Genomic DNA, 18,265 nt, shown 5'->3' with positions numbered 1-18,265 from the left:
TGTTATCTAACTGACAAGAATAGAAAGTATGTTATGTTCATTATTGCCAGTACCTCTTTTCCTTTCCTCCCTGAACTCCAGAACTCCCTTTGTGTGTGTATCCATGTCTATATGTGTGTATTTGTGTGTTCCAGTGTATACACATATATGTGTATGTATGTGTGCTTGTGAAGGTCAGAGGAGAACAGCAAGTGTCATCTGTGATTTTTTTGAGCAGAGTCTCTCAGGGGTCCAGAATTCATCATGCAGGCTAGACTGGCTGGCCATCCAGCTCACTTACCTCCACTTCTCCAGTACTGAGACTACATGCAGGGGCTTCACTTGTTTTTAACATGGGTACTTGGAAATGAACTCAGGTCCTCAGGTTTGCAAGACAAGCACTCTACAGGCTGAGCCATCTTTCCAGCACCCGATTTTCCTTTCTTATGCTGGATATGTCAAAATTATAGGTGTTTACCTTTGGTGTTGCTTTTGTCCATAGATGCTGCAGTTTCAAAGAAGCACACACACACACACACACACACACACACACACCTCCTGGTCATTCCAAACATCACCTGGATGTATGTTGGGTGAAGTTCTCATCACTCTTCTAGGGAGTTTTGTATTGATCTTTGTTTATTAGTGCCTCCCTCGGGAAACCAGTCAGTATATTTAAGAAAGCAGTTACTTGCATCGCCAAGGATGCACAAATGCAAAGAAGTGAAGTTGACCCAAAAAAGTAATTTTGAACTGGCAGCTGTTTACAGCACCTCTGAACCAAGACCCTTGTTTTGGGATTCATGGTATAAACTGCTACTCTGAAATTCAAGTTACTGTTTATTTATTGCTGTGTGATCCCTAATAAGCATATGGTACTCTCATAGGAGCTCTGGGGTGACTGATGTGTGGCTAAGATAGGCATGAGGGTCTAGTTTTGTTCATGGTTGTATTCTTGGTGTCTGGCACAGAGAGGGCTCATGCATGACTTTATGATTAAGGACTCTGACCCCTGCACTCTTTTCTTGAGTGCCCTCCTCCAGCCCTACCATCATTCTGAAGGGTTAGGGTGAGGCCCTGGCCTTGTCAATTTCTTCATTGTCTCCCACTAACAATTTATTTTGCTCATTTATTTATTCGTTATTCGTTTTTACATTCGTTCCACAGTCACCACCTAGGATCCATGAGTTTTACTCCCCTAGTCTCATCTATCCCACCTCCTCTCCTCAGCCCGCCCCAGACATGCCCCCTTCTGTCCCACCCCCCTCTCAGGCCAATCGCAGCCAACAGGCCGGGCGGGACCGGGGCCGAGGCGGGGCTTCGATCTCAGAACCCCAGGCGGCGCCCCCGGCTCCGGAAACGCGCTGCCGGGCTGCAGGGCTCCTCCAGGCACAGGCGGCTCCGTGGCGCTTCCTGCCACGCCGGGCCTGCCTACACCGCGCCCGCTCTTCTTCTGAGAGGGCCCAGAGTCAGGCGCTGTGGGCCGGGTGAGCGTGCGGACTACAGGAGGGATGTGCAGCTCGAGTGATCTTGAGATTGTGCGCGTGAGCAAGGATGTGTGGCGGAGAGAGCGTGTGGGGCGGTAGGAGGCTGCGCTGGGAGGCCTGTGTGAGTGCGTGGACCTCGGGAGAATAAACGGGGAAGGGGGCATTTCGTAGAGTGGGGTGCTGCTGGGCCTTGGAGCAAACCAGTGTTCAAAAGGGAAAGGTGGTGGTGGGTGGGCATGGTGAGGCCCTGAGGCCTTCTAGTGCAGGGCTGGGGCAGCGGTCCAAGGCGGGAATCACAGATGTGTTGAGGCCTGTGTTGCTCTTTGAAGGATGCTAAGGACTAGGAGCCGGTCAGGAGATGGGGGTGGACGCCCCTCCCACCCCTCAGCGACACGGAGGCCTTGGGAACTGTCGTAAGGGCTGAAGGGACTTTCCCCTAGTATGGGGGAGGGGTTGAGCCTCTGGGGCCCTGAAGAAGGTTCTGGCTTTGGGTGGAAGGGATCTACCTTTCCATTTGAATGGTGGCTGCACAGGAGCAGGTATGTTTCTTAGGGCAGAAATTTGGGAGTGCTGAAGGGAATCCTTGCCAGATGAAGAGACCTTTCCACAGTGGCCCTCCTGGGAACCACATTTTTTGGCACCACTCCATTTCCCCTTTCTCCTAAACTTTACTGGTTCCTCCAGTCTATATTTGGGTAATTAATTACATGTCTTTTTTACACACATGCATACTCCCACTTGCCTGCTGACCAAAGCCCATGGTCCTTTACAGTGTCCCACCCCCATTCCTGGCTCTCTTCCCAGAGGGCTCACCCTGTGCCAGTTGACACCCTCTGGCCAGCCTTGGACCCAGAGGCAGGCAGCCCCCTCCAGTCTTCTTGATCAGTGGAACATTTCCTATTAAACCTCAGTCTCTACATTTTCCTTTACGAGAAAATTTCTACTCATAAATACTACTGAAATACTACTTCTCCTGGGTAGGACCACTTACCTCACCCCTTCTCCCACTGGACCTTGTTATAGAAACAACATTCACAGTGTCTGACACAGTCTTGCCCCAAAGTGATCCTGAATCTGTATTTAGAATCCCATAGAGCAGTGATTTCTAGCCTTCTGTTAATGAAAGACCCCTTGGAAAAATTGGCTACATAGTGTGAGTTCTCTCGTCAGAAGTCTGACCACCAGCATAGCTTCAGAAGGATAGGAAATCTGTCTGATATAAGATATGGGGGAACGTCCAAATTTTAAAAACGTCCAATGTCTGCATATTGAAAGATGGCAGTTTGATAACAACCACCCAGACCTGTGCCTCTACCACTAGAATTTTTTACTGAATCATTAGCCTGGTTTCTAACGGTGATCCAGCCCTTCTAAAACTATCTGGGCCCTTTAGATGGCCCAGGGCAGCTGCATAGCATCTCACCATACTCCCAGTTTGTAATCTTTTATATCTGGATGGTATGCCCTTAATGATTCTATACTTAAATTTTATTTTGATTTTTAGAAAGATGTCATTGTGTATTGGAAAAATGGGAACATAAACCTTTCCTCAATTAAACATAACAAACAATATAAAATTCCCTTCTGGTCTACTTTCTGGCTTTTTATAGAATGGAATAAAGAGGGAAACTTTAACAGAGACAGGTGCCCAGGCAAAACAGAGAAAACAGATGCCTTCCCACCCACACATACAGAAAAAGATATACACTGACACAAATATTCCAAGAGAAACAGACTTTTCTGGTAAGACAGTCATCCCTTTTGGCCTTTTAGGGATTCTGCACTTTTGAGTAGCAGCCAGATTTCACAATACAAGATGAGCCCGTGCCTCTTGCCCACCTCCTGGCCTGCCAGGTTCATTTGGGAATATAAAGGCCAGGAGCACCTGTAGCCCCTGGGTCCACTCAGTACTTGGACACTGGACTCACTGAAGCACATCCAGACCTTGGCAGTACCATTTCAATTACACAGCTTGTCTTGCCCTTGAACACTGAGTATGAAAAGGACAGGTTCCTGGAAGGTACATGTATGAGCTGCTTCTGTTCACCCAACTTATTTCAATCCAACAGGTGAGACCTTCCCTACAGGACTAATCTCTCGAACTGTTCTAAACGAGATGAGTCATCCCTGTGTGTCATTTTTAGGTAAGTCTGGGTATTTATCACCTGTCTGAAGGTGGTAAAGCTGCTATGCTGCTGGAAGGCCCGTGGGTGGAGGTACAAGATAGTAAAGAAGTATTTTAGTTCTGGAAGCTCATATATGCTAGTGTTGCTGAACTACCAGCCCAGAAGCAATTCTGACAATTTTAGACACACAGTACCAAGGAAAGGGGGCTGAAAACTGCCCCCTGACCCCTACTGGTACCAGATCTCTTTTGAGTGTTCATAAGCTTGTAGCACATTTACTCTGGCCCTAAAGGGAATTGAATAACAAAAGCTTTGTGATCTGTTGCAGTTTGGTTTTCTGTTGGTATGATAAAACACCCTGAGCAAAAGCAACTAAGGGTTTATGGGCTTACACTTCCCTGTCTTAATCCATCATTGAGAGAAGCTGGGGCAACATGGAGGATCATTACTTACAGACGTGCTCTCTGGTTCACTGCTTAGCTAAATTTAGCCTTCCTGCCTAAGGCTGGTCTCCTCCAACACTAACCATCAACCAAGAAAATGTCTCCTAAACATAGCCTACAGGATATTTGATTGAGATCATTCTTCTTAGGTGACTCTAGGTTTGTGACAAGTTGATGATAAAACCTAAAGAAACACATGTCCTAAAGATGCAGGTTCTCATTTCAATACTTAAGGCAGTCTAGGTATTTGAGGTACCCTTGGAAGCTTCTGGAAACTTCCAGATGGGTCTTATTTGAGTGGTATTTCTGCCTCTTCCTCCCCTGCTGCCGCAGAAAGATAATCCCTGTGTAGGGAAGTACAAAAGACGCCAAATTATTTCCCAGTTTTTATGATATAGGTTGTTTTATGTCTGTTGAATTCAACTCTTAATTTCTGTTCTTTCAGGTAAAAAATAAAATGGTTATATTGGTTCTCTTAATGTTTAACATTCTATGCAGTAAATTTAAATAAGTTGCTCAGGTAAAACTTGTGACTGGATAAAACTCTATTGTGGCTGATGCCATATTTTATTTATTTATATGTTGATGGATCCTTAGGATGATTCTACCACTAGTACTGCAGAAAACACATGTGGAAGTATCAATGACTAAATGTTAATTCATTTTAAAAACCAATATATTGTTCTGAGCAGGACGATTTGGTCAGCACATGAGCTCTGGTGTTTTAAACTTCATACTAGCCCAGCCCTGCAATTGACACGACTGCTGCACATGTATTCTCACAGCAGATGTTTGTTAAACAGCTGCAGCATACATGGACTTGGCAAGGCCCAATGTGAAACTCGCAGTTAACCCTGATGAAGCCTTTGTGCTCTGGGCATGGGTAGTCGGGGCCTTTGTTTCCCATGTAAAGAAGACTGTTGTTTGCCTTAAAAGTTGAAGATTTATTTTCCTGCAGTGGTTCTCTTAGCTTTACTTTCCCAGTTAGAGGTAGGAGTATACTGTGGAAAAATCTTTAGTATTCAGGCTATGCTTTTCTGTCCTGAATGACTTATGTTCAGGGTTACATTAGTCTGTGTCCTTTGGGTGAACTACAATGACTTTCATGTACTCTATGGAATTGCCTTGACTTTCATCTCCAAAAACCCATTTCACCTGCAATTGACACTATTGTCACAGCATCCAGCTTCTTTTCTAGATTAATTCTACCATTTAAAAGTAGAATAGTTGTGCAATACAGAGGTTAAGTGATCCAGTTGTCTTCAGGATCAATGGTAGATTTTTTTAACCACAGTAGGGATTCATGTGTAATAACATTTTAAAATTATTTTCCTACACTTAGTTAATTGGGCAGAGTTTAGTTTCCTTTGTGAGAGCAGGGCCTACTTTTTTCCCTCTTATTGTCATGAGTACCTTCTAAATTATCTATGTATTCAAGGGCTCTGTTATTGTGGGTGGCCATCACATAGTCAGCAGAAGCTAAAGTGCTCTCAATCCAAATCCTTGTGGTGAACTAGTATAGGAAAGGCCATTCCTATTGCTCAATAAGAAGGATAATTATCAATTCTTTGGGGGTTGTAGTTCCAGGACTTTTAACAGTTAATAATGCCAATTAAGAAAAAAACACTTCAGTGGGATTTGTTTCATTAAAGGTGGATGATTTGGAAGACCTCTGCTTGTGTGTGTGCGTGTGTGTGTGCGCGTGCCTGTGTGTATGTGTGTGTATGTGTGTGTGTTTAAGAGAGAGGAAAATATGTATGTATTTGTGTAGTGGTGCTCTGAAATGGCATGTTGATCGTATGCTTTGAAGGTAGCTTCCAAACGTCTATCCATTCCATGAAGCCTGCACAGTAGTTACTATCTTCTGGTTCTGGCCCAGATACTTGGGCTTGTACATTATTTTCTAGAAAATGGTGGTGATAACAACAAGTTCTAGTTGTGATAGTGACATTATATGACAAGCAGCTCTAAGTATTCATATCATATGCTCCATAAAAGGAAGCTTGCTCCATTCAACACACCACTGGCTTACATTGATCAGTTGTTCCACACTATACCATGTCCTATATGGTGCCAGTGTCTGCTACATACACCATGAATTTAGGAGTAACCAATGAAGAGAAGATCTTATCTTGTCGGATCAGGTTTTTTTCTGAGAAAAGCAATTCCAAAAGAGAATTTTTCGTTAGTGAAATGTTTGGAGTAAACTACCAGGGCTAGAGAATTAAAGAGGTTTTAAGGAAGTGACATTTGAGTTAAGGCCTGAATTATTAGAAGGAACCTCCTGCGATAAGAGATGGTGTCCTTGGCAGGTTCACAGGCTTTGAGGGCCACAGCCTTGGCATCTTACATCTGTATGAAGGTCAGTGTGTCTGGATGGGGTGATTGGTGGAAGTAGGCTATACAATTGTGTGCTAGGCAAGAAGGTTTATATGAAAGACCATTTTCTCCAGAAGTGCATATGTGATTTGATGACCCTTTCTCCATTTCATCAATGTTAATTGAAACTGAATTGTTTCAAAAACAAAATCATGTAGTAAGTTTATGACTAGTTCATTGTGTTTGTATAGGAAGCCAAAATCAAACTAGACATTGAATGCTTGGCAGGAAGCATTAAGCCAAAGGAACCCTGCTTTGTCCATTGAATAAATGAGGATGACATCACACATTTGGAGAACACCTTTTGCTAAGCAATCAGCTAAAAATGGGTAGGAGGGCTTTCCAGGACTTTAGGGTCACATTAGACCTTCTGCCCATACCTTCAAGAAATCTTAACATAGACTTTCTGGTCACCCCTCTTCACAGATTGCCTATAGATTCCCATTGGTCTTTTCTCTTTGCCTGTTTTTCCCATATGGGTATGCCAGGAAATACTGGTCATTTTATCTGAGCCATTCTCCTGCCATTTTCTTGGTTCCAGACCTGTTCTCTGGCATGCTACTTGTCTGTCTTATCCCAGGTTTGCCTACCAAAGTTATCTAAAATTAGTATTTTTTGAAACTAGTGAAATTCAGCTTGATGCTTAAAAGCCAATTTAAAAAAAATAAATCTTTCCAGATCTTGTCTCTCTCCTTGTGTCTCCCTGCATATAAGCATTGAATCAGTGTGCTTATTCTAGCTACCGGTCACTCTCAGTATTTTCCTTCTTTCTATGAAAATGTGACTATATGTGTATTTGTTTTCTCCTCTCTTATTCCCCTCTTTGGGTTTTCAGTCAAATGTTATCTCTACCTGTTTCTTCTGTAAAGAATTCACAGTTTTGCAATTGGCTGAAATGTTATCTTAGTCTGGCCACCTATTGGCTTTTATGCATTGAGTTCTAGGACCTTGTACTAGAAACTTTAGAACTGTGACCCACCTTGATCATTCACCCTGCATGTATGTATGTGTGTGTGTGTGTATATGTATGTATGTATGTATGTATGTATGTATGTGTGTGTGTGTATATATATATATATATATATATATATATATATATATATATATATATATATATACATACTGGTTTAGTATACTATTTTCTGTGTTTTTACTTTTAAAATGTCCGTATCCTTAGCACTGTTTTTAGACAGTACATAGTCTTCTGTTTTAATACAATCTAACAGTCTCTACCTTCTGATTGAAAGTGCTTGGTCCATTATATTTAACTTTAGTATTTGCATGATAGAGTCCAAGTTCACCATCCTGCTATTTATTTCCATTTGTCCCATATCTTCTTTTCCCCTTTTCTTCTTTTGAAGTATTAGCATTCAGCACAGTCTTGGGGAGCTTGATAAAAAACATATGCTTATATGTTTAGCTACTGCTTATTCTTGAAATGCTTACCTAAATTTTAAAAATTTTGAAATGCAGAAGTTGAAAGTCTCATGTCTCTTTGTTCCTTTGTGTAGCTCTAAGTCTTATTTCATTTCCTTCCACATGAACATTAACTTTGGTATATTTTATGAGTACAGAACTGCTAAGGGCAAGTTGTCTAAATGTCAGCTTTAATCTAAAATATTCATCTATCCTTCATTTTTGAATATTCATTTATTCTCCATTTTTGATAGAATTTTTCTGACTATAGAATTCTTTGTTGACAGTCTTTTATTATAATACTTAATTGTCTTCTTTCTTTTACAACTTTTCTTCCCTCTAGCTACTTTTAAGATATTCCTCTTATCATTTTAAGAAATTTAATTATGTTAGCTTTCTCTCTGGCTTTGTTTTAGATAGCTTCTATTGCTATATCTTCATGTTTTCAACTATTTCTTGTAGAATCTAATCACAACCAGTGGAATTTTTATTTCTATATATATTTAATCTACAAAAATTCCATTTGGTTCTTTCAATATCCTCTGTTTTACTTTGTATCCCCATTTTTCCTTCAATAATGAAGCATAGTTAAATTATTTTTTTTCCTTATCTTTAACTTATATTGCTCATTTCTGGATGTTCCTGTTGACTGCTTATTCTCTTTGCTATAGGTCACATTTTTGTGTTTCTTGGTAGTTCAATAATTTTTTATTGGAAAGTAGATCTTATAGTAATTATATCTTTGAGTGTCTAGACTTTGAGGGTTATGAGTAGTTGTTTGTAAGTCAGTTTAATGTCTTTGGACCCTATAATTAAATTTTTATAGGGAAGATCTGCAGAATGGGTTTTAAGAATAGACCATTGAACCATGTTCCTTCTGTGTTGGCTTCTGAATGTTCTGGGGAAACATAGGGATTGTATGTGAGTTGATCAGACCTTAAACATCTTACCTCTGTGTGTCCTAAGAACTGTTCAGCTTAAAGTCCTTGGGAGTTTCATTCAATAATTGCAGTCAGAAAAGATTCAAGGGAAGCCTTATGCATATCTTTTTCACTTCTTTTTCCTACATGGCCCTGGGCTTTCTGAAACCTGCTCAGCAACCCTATCTGGCCTACCACCCAGAATGCTAGCTTCAGAAGCTTCTGGTGAGGTTGCTAAGCTCTCTTTGGATTCACCCCTCCTACACGCTCAATCTGGAGGACATTGCCTCTAGGTAGAACACTGAATAGATAACAGAACTTATCTCATTTATTTATCTGAGGATATTGATCCTGTGCTTCCTACTGTCCTAGTATTAAAAACTACTATTGAACACAGGTTTACAAATTGTTTGCAGATGTTAAATCTGTTCCTTGTTACTCCATCTTGGCCATACATGGGGATTTCCATTCATCCCTTCTAAGATACCATATTTAAATCTTTCTGGAGTGCTTGGGTTTTTGTAGTCCTTAAGCTAGTGCTAAAATGTTTCCTTTTCACTTAATTATGAGTTGAACTGAGTTGACATTAGAACATGAACTATGGGCTGTTTTTCTTTGAACTCACTGAAGTTGGAGGCCTATAATGCACAGACTTCTGTGGTAAGATCTTCCAGTAGCTCACAGTCTTTGCAATATGTAGGAAAAGGTAACACACACATACACACTCACTTGAGATCTTTTCTTTATTAATATAGTGTTTGAAGAGCTTTTCTTAGAAGCATTTTTCTCTGGCTCTACCACTGGTGAAGAAGTCCAGGTTCCTGCTCTTTGTCACTTCCCTTCCTTTCAGTCGCCCCATCAGTTTTAGGTATCCATAAAAAAGATAACTCATCTCTGAGTTACTTCCCCTGGTACTCTCTTTAGTGTGCTTCCTCCCTCTGTAGTATGAATATTAACCTCATCCAGGGTTACTTTAAGAGAGTCCTATAGTCAATCAGTCTCTTGTAGCTAGTTCTCCTGCCAGCAGCTCTCTGTAGCTGTCTTCAACTCTGCCTTGACTAGCATTTGTTTGTCTTATCTTGCCTCCCTTTGGTCTACCTATATTAATTCTTTTCGAGCCTACTTTCCTACTATTTCAAATGTTTTCTCCTACATACTCATGCTCTGCCTTGTTATTTAGCCAGCCTGAGAGAGAAAACTCTGCAAGATTTAAAGCTAGGGAAATCACTACTGTCATCCCAGGGGACAAAGAAACAGGGCTGTTGTCACTCACAGCTTTTTTCACTTTCCTTAGCTCCGCCTGCTCCCCAAGGTCTTGCCCTTCCCCAAGATGGAGCCCCAGGAAACCAGGTCCTGGCAGTCCCTCTTGAGATGCCGGAGGCCCAGGTGAGCTGTGCTTCCCTCTTGCCTTGCTTGAGATTTTGTCACTGCTCCCTGATTTTGGCCTCAGCCTCTGCCTCTTCCCCAGCATGACATGCAGCAGGGCATGAACCCTGGCCACTGCCTTCCTTCCTGTCCTCTGCTTCTCTCCCACAGGCTGCCAAGGAATGAATCCCCAGTGTGCTTATGATGCCCATTGTATACATAAAAGAGTTGAGTCTGTGTCCTTTGGGAAGACAGTGGGAGTCCCAGGACCAGACAGCCCAGGTTTCCTCTTTTGTGATCATGTTTTCTTTCTAGGACTCCTTGAGATTGTGGCTAGATCTCCACATTAGCAACATGCACAGATGTGAATACTTCAAGCTCTAATCTCTTGCCCCTGGCATCACTGGTATCACCCTGCCTCATTACAAATTAGGTAAAAAGACTGACTGTCAATGTGATTTCTTTCAGGATTTAATGTCATTTGATATTGTACCGTGGCACCTCACAGAACAAGAGTGGCTGAGTCTGAGTCTGAGCCCAGAGCAGCAGGCACTGGCATATTCCAGGGCTGTGACCTCCATTGGTAAGGATGCCTCCAGAACTTCTCAGACCCACCACCTACTGAAAGTGGAGTTGCAGTTACACGGCCACCCTTTATAACCTCACTTTGCCCTTTCTTATTGAAAACAGAACAGCAATTCCCCCAACTCCTTGTGGCATGGAAAGATCTCCATTCCAGTCTTTTCACTTGAAAGAAATTAGAACAGTACTCAATTAAATGGCTGAGCACATAAAGATGCTTGCCACAGAACCTTCTGACCTAAGTTCAGTCCCCAGAACTCATAAGGTAGGAGGAAACAATCAATTTCTGCAAGTTGCCTTCTGACTTCCACAAGCACACCATGACATGAACATGCTTACCCAGTTACATACACAATAAATAACTATAAAAATAGAAGTTAGAGAAAATTTGTTATGATAGTTTAGAGTACTTTTAAAATTTAATAGACTGTATTTAGATAAAGAATATATCACACATTAAATTGATCAGAATAGATGCTATATTTGATCTTAACCGTAAGGCTGAGATAGCATATAATTATACCAATTATGTCAATATATACATATATATACACACAATATGTGTATGTATATATATGAATATATATTATATTATTTTATATTATACCAACCATGGCCAGTTGATTGGGGCTCATTGTTGAGAGTTGTTTGTCAGATGTTTGCATGGAATAGGGAATTTTTAGAAGTATGAACTGCTGAGAGTTTGAATTGAGAGTTGTAGAGATCTGGGAAGAGCATGATGTTCAGTGAACAGAAGTAGACAAAGGGGTAAGTTCATCTGGCCAAGATGCTACCTACTGGGTTTCTGGAGCCTCTGCTAAGAGGGCCCAGAGCCTGCCTTCCTACAGTCCCCAGAAGGAGCTTGCCCTTGAGAAGTACATTTGAATTGCATATATGACTTATATAATACAGTAATAGACAGCTCTTCCCCTGTGCCTCCATAGTGACATCAGTGGCTGCCTTCTTCTTCCATTAACAGGAGTTCCTGTTGTGAATCCTGCTTTGGTATCTCACCTGTCACAAGGACAAGTTCTGTTGGTATCAGAGCCATCCCTCAGCACAGATCACACTAAGCACCCTGGTGAGCATAAAGGAAACATGAGGAAGTTTGGGAGAGGGTCTTGGATTTGGGTTAAAGGCACCTGCTGAGCTCTTAGGTTTGAAGTCAGACTCAGGACTTTCCTACCTTTCCCTCTTGTGCTTGCCTCTGATGGCTTCAAGGTCCTTCCTGTTGCTCAGCAGTTGGGGGAGAGGATTTTATTTTCCTGGGCTCTCTGTAGACTGTTGTATCTCATTTATGCTTTATCATTGTAGAAAGCACCTCTTCGACTTCCCACCAGAAGATGGATGAAGAAGCCCAGCTGCAAGAGATGGCGTCCACGAGTTCCCCGAGGGCCAATGACCCCAGCGCTGAGGTCAAACAGAATGGGGACTCTGGGGGAAGGGGAGGGAGCCCACAAAGTCTGCCCATAGAACACCATTTTGCATGTAAAGAGTGTGGGGACACCTTCCGCCTTAAAGTGCTCCTTGTTCAGCATCAGAGGGTTCACAGTGAGGAGAAGGGCTGGGAGTGTGGCGATTGCAGGAAGGTCTTCAGGGGGGTGTCAGAATTTAATGAGCACAGGAAGAGCCACGCAGCTGTGGCCGCTCAGTCCCGGCCTGGCCCCAGTCGGGCTCTGGAAGATGCCTTGGAAAAGAGGGAGCAAATGGAGAGGGAGGCGAAGCCCTTTGAGTGTGAGGAGTGCGGGAAAAGGTTTAAGAAGAACGCAGGCCTTAGTCAGCACCTGAGGGTGCACAGCAGAGAGAAGCCCTTTGATTGTGAGGAGTGTGGGCAGTCCTTCAAAGCCAACACCCACCTCTTTCGACATCAGAAGCTTCACACTTCGGAAAAGCCCTTTGCGTGCAAGGCCTGCAGCAGGGATTTCCTGGACCGCCAGGAACTTCTCAAGCACCAGAGGATGCACACGGGCCACCTGCCCTTCGACTGCGATGACTGCGGCAAGTCCTTCCGTGGTGTCAACGGCCTGGCAGAGCACCAGCGCATCCACAGCGGCGCCAAACCCTACGGGTGTCCTCACTGCGGCAAGCTGTTCCGGAGGAGCTCAGAGCTCACCAAGCACCGGAGGATCCACACCGGTGAGAAGCCCTATGAGTGCAACCAGTGTGGCAAAGCCTTCCGCCAGAGCTCCAGCCTGCTGGAGCACACACGCATCCACAGTGGTGAGCGGCCTTATGCATGCGGCGACTGCAGCAAGGCTTTCCGAGGGCCTTCTGACCTCATCAAGCACAGGCGCATCCACAGCGGACTGAAACCCTATGAGTGCGACAAGTGTGGCAAGGCCTTCAGGAGGAGCTCAGGCCTGAGCCGCCACCGTAGGATCCACAGTGGGCCCAAGCGCTGTGAGTGCAGTGAATGTGGCCGTGTCTTCAAGAGGCGCTCTGCACTGCAGAAACACCAGCCCTCCCATCGCAAGTAAACACTGCATAGCAGGTGTCTGCAGAGGCTGTGGCTCAGTCAAAGGAGATGAACAGTTTTGTAACACTTATCTACTTAATTGTGTGAGAGGTTGAAATGATTTATACTGCCACCAGCAATTTATAAATATCAATGTTTCCCAGTATACCTATTGAGAATAACTTTTAACATATGAATATAGCTTGGCTATTTTTCCTGGCAGAAAGTACCATCAAGGTATTTCAATCTTCACATCCAGAATAAGAAGAAAAATCTGCAAATAGGGGTCTAGTACTGACCTGGGAGGTCCTTTCTAAGCTCTATCCCTGAGGGAAATGTAGCATTGTTCAATGGCATCAATATGAAAGGAAAATTGCCCCAAGGTTTTGGCCTACTTGAATTTATAAAATTTTAGGGATGTAAATAGAATGCTCAAATGCCATAATATTTAATTTATTAATTTAGTAATACATATGCATTGTAAATCACATTATATGAAATAATATATTAATTTAGAGAATACTCCTTTTTCACCATACTCCCTTTGTTTCTAAATCTTGATGTGCATTTTTGATGTTACCAACATGGGAACCTGTTTGAGTGATCTGAGCTATGGCAGCACTGTGACAATCCCTGCGTGAAGCTCTCACCAGAAATCTCCTCCCAAGCCATAACAAAATAATATTAGTACCATTCTTTGCGTGTTTTTAAATTAGCACTGTACTTATAACTTCACCACTTAAAAGTGGTGATTTTTCAAACATCACTCCTGGATCATACTCCTAGTAAAACTTACTGGGCTGGAGATAAAATTTTTTTTGCCTCTCATTTTGGTAATCCAATTCAGTCCAGTGACCCCTATGAACACTCCAAACAAACATCAGTTGGTGTTTGTCCTCAGACAGTATTGTTTTGTTCAAAAGAAAGTGAGAGAGCACCCCCAAATGAAAGGGACTTCTTCAGGACATAAAGGTAAAATGACATCTCCTCCTTGGAAGATCCTTACAACACTCCCTCCATTTGCAGCTTTGAAGTGAGGAGTAGTCACAATCCCTACTTCCTAAGGTTCTAAGGAGTATGCCTTGCCTGCAAGGATACTGCCTGGCAAGGAGGTGTATGTACTCAGTGAAGGTCACTTGTTGGCATCCCACAGCTCATTAGCACCAGAAACAGGGATGGACCCTTCAAGCCTTCTGACTACTAGTCTCATCTTTCATGCAATGACTTCAATAGTATTTCTGTTTTCTTGCATGCAAATTATTTGTTCATTTCCTTTGACTAGTTATTAAGTTGCCTTGGATATATTGATTTTATATAGTAGTTCTTTCTATATCAATTGTGATGTTATTTTCTAATTTTTATTGCTTTGGTTTTTTTGTACTTTATTACATTTTTGTTGTGCAAGTTTTAGATGTTTTTTACATATCCTTGAATTCTTGTGTGCTAACGTATGACTTTTAATTGCTTCAGTACTTAAGTATGATGACATTTTCTTTGAGAATTTATTTACAGAAGAAAAGTTAAATCAACTGCCCACCAAGAAAGTGACCATTTGTATGGTGGGCAGGTTGGATGAAAGTGGGCCAGAGAAGCAGGCCCAAGTCACATCTAAGATGCAGACTCTCTGTGGGCAACACTTGACTATACAACCTGGCCACTGAGGCACACTAGAGACGTGTCTGTCACACATTGCTCAGAGCACTCTGTGACTGCTCATGAGTATAGCCCCAGCCACCAGCAACAGGACTCAGCTTCACCTAGACCAACAGAATGGTCCCAATGTGGCACCAGCTAGCTATCCTTCAAGCTGTCGGGAGCCTTGACTATTTTGGATTTAGTGACTGAGCAGCAGCTCCATCAAAGAAACATCTCAGACACAGAAGACTGACCTGACTGCTAATGTTATTTAACCTTCATTCTCCTCCAAACAAGTGACTCTGAAATGAGAGAGATCAACTTTGTGGTTTCTGCTTTGGGCAACTAGATTGAGAAATTTTCTTTTGTGTTCTGGCGTTATATCTAAGAGGGATGACATATAGGCCTGGAGAGAAATGGAGCTGTGTTCTCCAGTAGCCTGCATTCCATGCCACAAAAGCTGGTTGTACAAGATCTGGTCTAGGACTTGGAGTAGCCATGCCCAAGAGGGCAGTAAAACAAGATCAGAGGACAGGAAGCCACCTGACGTCCATGTGGCACAGAAATTGAAACTGATCACGGCTGCAGTTGGGTTATTGCTTCAGGCAAGCCCCCTCAGAAGAAACAACAGGTAAAGAAGGTGGCCACATCAGGGCTGTGGCCTAAGTTTCCAGTTGTACCCTAAGGAATGTTGTGGGGCCAGAAAATATGCCCTTATGGCCCCCTAGTAAGGGAGGTTGGGCTCTCTATGGGGCATAGCCTGAAAGAGCTTCCAGCCCCATCCTGGGAAGCAATATCTAACTGACAATGACCTCTAAGATCTTGTTTAGAAGGGCCTCTCTAAAGCCCCCAGACCACCACAGTAGCCCTGTAGGCCTTCTCTATACTGGAGAGAAGCCTACAACAGTTGCTACATAGCAACTCCTGTTGCTCTGTGGGCTCAGTTCTGGTGGTTTCTTGTGAACCGGTCTGAACCCACTCTTTCCTCTAATTACTTTTCTCATTATGAGCTGTTAGGACATGTTTTGTACAGCTATTATTGGGTAAGGAATGTTGACATCCACAAGGGAGCAAATCTGGTACCTTTACCTTGAAAGAATGCCATTTCTTGCTCAGTCACTCATCATTTGTCAAGATTGACAAAAGATATTATTGAAGTCTAGAATAGTACTAACTTGGAAGGTAGCAGAGTGAGTAGTCATTGCCTGGCTAGGGCATGGCAACTCTTCCCATCCCTTCCTACCCTCTTTTTCTCTTTTCTAGTTTGGGTTCCGTAATTTTTTTTCCTCTTGAACAAATCCTTTTTCAGAGTTAACACTAAAAATCCGTGTCTTTTTCATGACTGTTGTCAGATCAGCTTTTAAATGGTGTTGGCAGTATCCCCACTTTCTCCAAATGCAATCAGTGTTGTGGCTTTAACATGTGGCCCATAGTTGCATCCTTTGACTTGGGTAATGTGGGGGTGGATTTCCTTGGATCCTCTAGGTGTACTTCTATGTCCAATGCAAACGTGAGCAAGTTTCTTGCAGTATGTGCTTGTCTATGCATTCGTGTATCTACCTCATTGCAGTTTTCTTTCTAACCACATGTATTCTTGCAAGGGAATGGAGAGCAGCTGGATTACATAAAATTCTGGCTCTCTATAGAGATCCACCCCTTTACCATATTAAGAAAGAAATCCTCTGTGGCTTTTATTAGAGTTTTTGAATACTTGGTGAAATTAAAAGCAAATGTTTACCATTTTGCTGCTTATTAAGATTATATCAATTGGTTGTATCATACCCACTCTTGGATTTACAGAATAGTCCCCATTAGATCACCAGAAAGATGTGTGGGCATCTTTCTCCATGATATTGCATTCTGTGTGCTTGATTTTGTGCTTGAAGTGGCATGACACCTGCCCTGCCTGCAGTCCTAGGCTGTGGCCTTATTGTGTACCATGTGACTTGCCACCTCACTTCTGGACCACATTAATTAAACCAATCCCACGCACCTGACCCAAAGGCAGCACCCAGCAGTCAGACCTGATTGGAGAAGATGGACTTGGCCTTTTAGGGCTATGAAATACAAAAGAGGAAACTGTTGTATCTAGTTGGTATTGGAGGCATGGAGGGATGCACAAGGTATTTCAAGGAATTGCCCCTGGAAGTAGAACCAAGGAGATCTACATATTCTTGCTGGCCTGCCCAGAGCTACTTGGGTCTCACCCTAACAGGACTGACTGTATGTTCCTGGATTTCTGGCAGCTGTCTTCTTCATTCTATGTGTCTCCCCAGCATAGACACCTACCCCCTCACGCCTTTAGCCAACTTGAATGGGCCTGTGCATTTTTGAAATTTGTCAAGAGCCAATTACATTTGACAGTCGGACTGCCTCCTAAGAAGATTCACATTGCTAGCTTTCCTCACATTCTACCCATCCAGAATTCCTGGCCTAAATCCAGTTGATTGACATGAACGCCTGTTTAAATGTGGCATTGTACTCTGTTCACTAAGATGGGTATAAATCTATGCCTTTTAGTTTCTGGGTTTAACCCATGGTCTTCTGTATGAGTGTAGTTCCTTTTCTGAACAGCATTTGACTCATAACATGGGCTCATTGTAGCCCATTCTATTCTGTTTTAGAAATGTTTTACTATTTCCAGCAAACCTGCTAGATTAGGGGATTGGTGACATCTCTACTCCTAGTGTACTTACATTCTGTAGTTCACATTATGTTGCTTTGAGTACTTACTTTCAAAAATAGAAATGGTATATTTGAACATGATCCTCAGTGCTACTTGCATATCTCTGAGAATAGTAGTTGTGTCCTTCCCCAGTTTGTATTCAGTTTTAGAGGCATTCTTGTTCTTCCCAAGTCTGATTCTCTTGTCTGTTTTATGGCACTCACTATAATCAGCCTTGCACTAGAGTTGTGGACTTGGCTTCTCCTCCCCCTTTTTCAGCCTTCCCCAACCTATTAGATTGTGAGCTCTTAGAAGACAGGGGTGGCCCTTCATGTCTAATCCCCTACCAAATCTAGCACAGTGCCTTGCATCTAGTAGATTTCAATAAATATATGTTAAATGGCATAGGTCTTTTTTGACTCATTTCCATTGTCTTTATCATGGGGTATTTCCACATAGAGAATCACCCTTCTAGTACTAAGCTCAGCTGCCAGCTTGATCTCTGCTGGGATTGGTGATCTTTAGGGAACAGACAGCACTATGGTAATGGAGTGGGGGTTGTCTGTAGCCAAGAAACTGTTTTATCAATCTCTGACTGTCTCCTCACCTCTGAATCTGAGATGAAAGTTAAAGTCCAGACTTTGACTTGCTCAATTAGAGCCTGAGAATGAGGTGGCAAATGGGTTCCAGTAATTAAGGGTATGCCTACCTCTTAAGGCTGAGAAAAGACAGCAATGGTAGGTCCTGTTGGCAGCCAGTGGCACCCTCTGTCTGGTAAACATTGCCTCAGAAATGAGATCAGATACAAATGTC

The 18,265-nt window shown here is 42.7% G+C and overlaps 1 protein-coding gene across 2 annotated transcripts; it reads left to right on the top strand.

The window, feature by feature from the left end:
- The first annotated feature begins 1,335 nt into the window (after positions 1-1,335).
- Positions 1,336-17,857, top strand: Znf275 (zinc finger protein 275). Of its 2 annotated transcripts, XM_028785330.1 has the most exons (6): positions 1,341-1,466; positions 3,536-3,610; positions 10,045-10,136; positions 10,584-10,698; positions 11,677-11,778; positions 12,012-17,857. In XM_028785330.1, exons 2-6 carry the CDS (start codon positions 3,583-3,585, stop codon positions 13,172-13,174), a joined length of 1,500 nt encoding a protein of 499 aa, XP_028641163.1. In that variant the 5' UTR covers positions 1,341-1,466; positions 3,536-3,582; the 3' UTR covers positions 13,175-17,857. The 2 variants fall into 2 exon arrangements, with proteins under 2 accessions (XP_028641164.1, XP_028641163.1); XM_028785331.1 differs by lacking the exon at positions 10,045-10,136 and having other exon boundaries at positions 1,336-1,466.
- The last annotated feature ends 408 nt before the right edge of the window (positions 17,858-18,265 follow it).

Source organism: Grammomys surdaster, unplaced genomic scaffold, assembly GCF_004785775.1.
Source record: "Grammomys surdaster isolate TR1022 unplaced genomic scaffold, NIH_TR_1.0 125179, whole genome shotgun sequence".
NCBI lineage: Eukaryota > Metazoa > Chordata > Mammalia > Rodentia > Muridae > Grammomys > Grammomys surdaster.
The sequence above is the reverse complement of the archived record's forward strand: the minus strand, read 5'-3'. Positions and strand labels throughout refer to the sequence as shown.

Bases quoted from the DNA above. Each gene is read 5' to 3' on its own strand.
- Znf275 (XM_028785330.1), top strand. From the start codon at position 3,583: ATGAGTCATCCCTGTGTGTCATTTTTAG. The intron at 3,611-10,044 runs GTAAGTCTGGGT...CACTTTCCTTAG, and splicing joins TCCCTGTGTGTCATTTTTAG to CTCCGCCTGCTCCCCAAGGT. The intron at 10,699-11,676 runs GTAAGGATGCCT...TTCCATTAACAG, and splicing joins CAGGGCTGTGACCTCCATTG to GAGTTCCTGTTGTGAATCCT.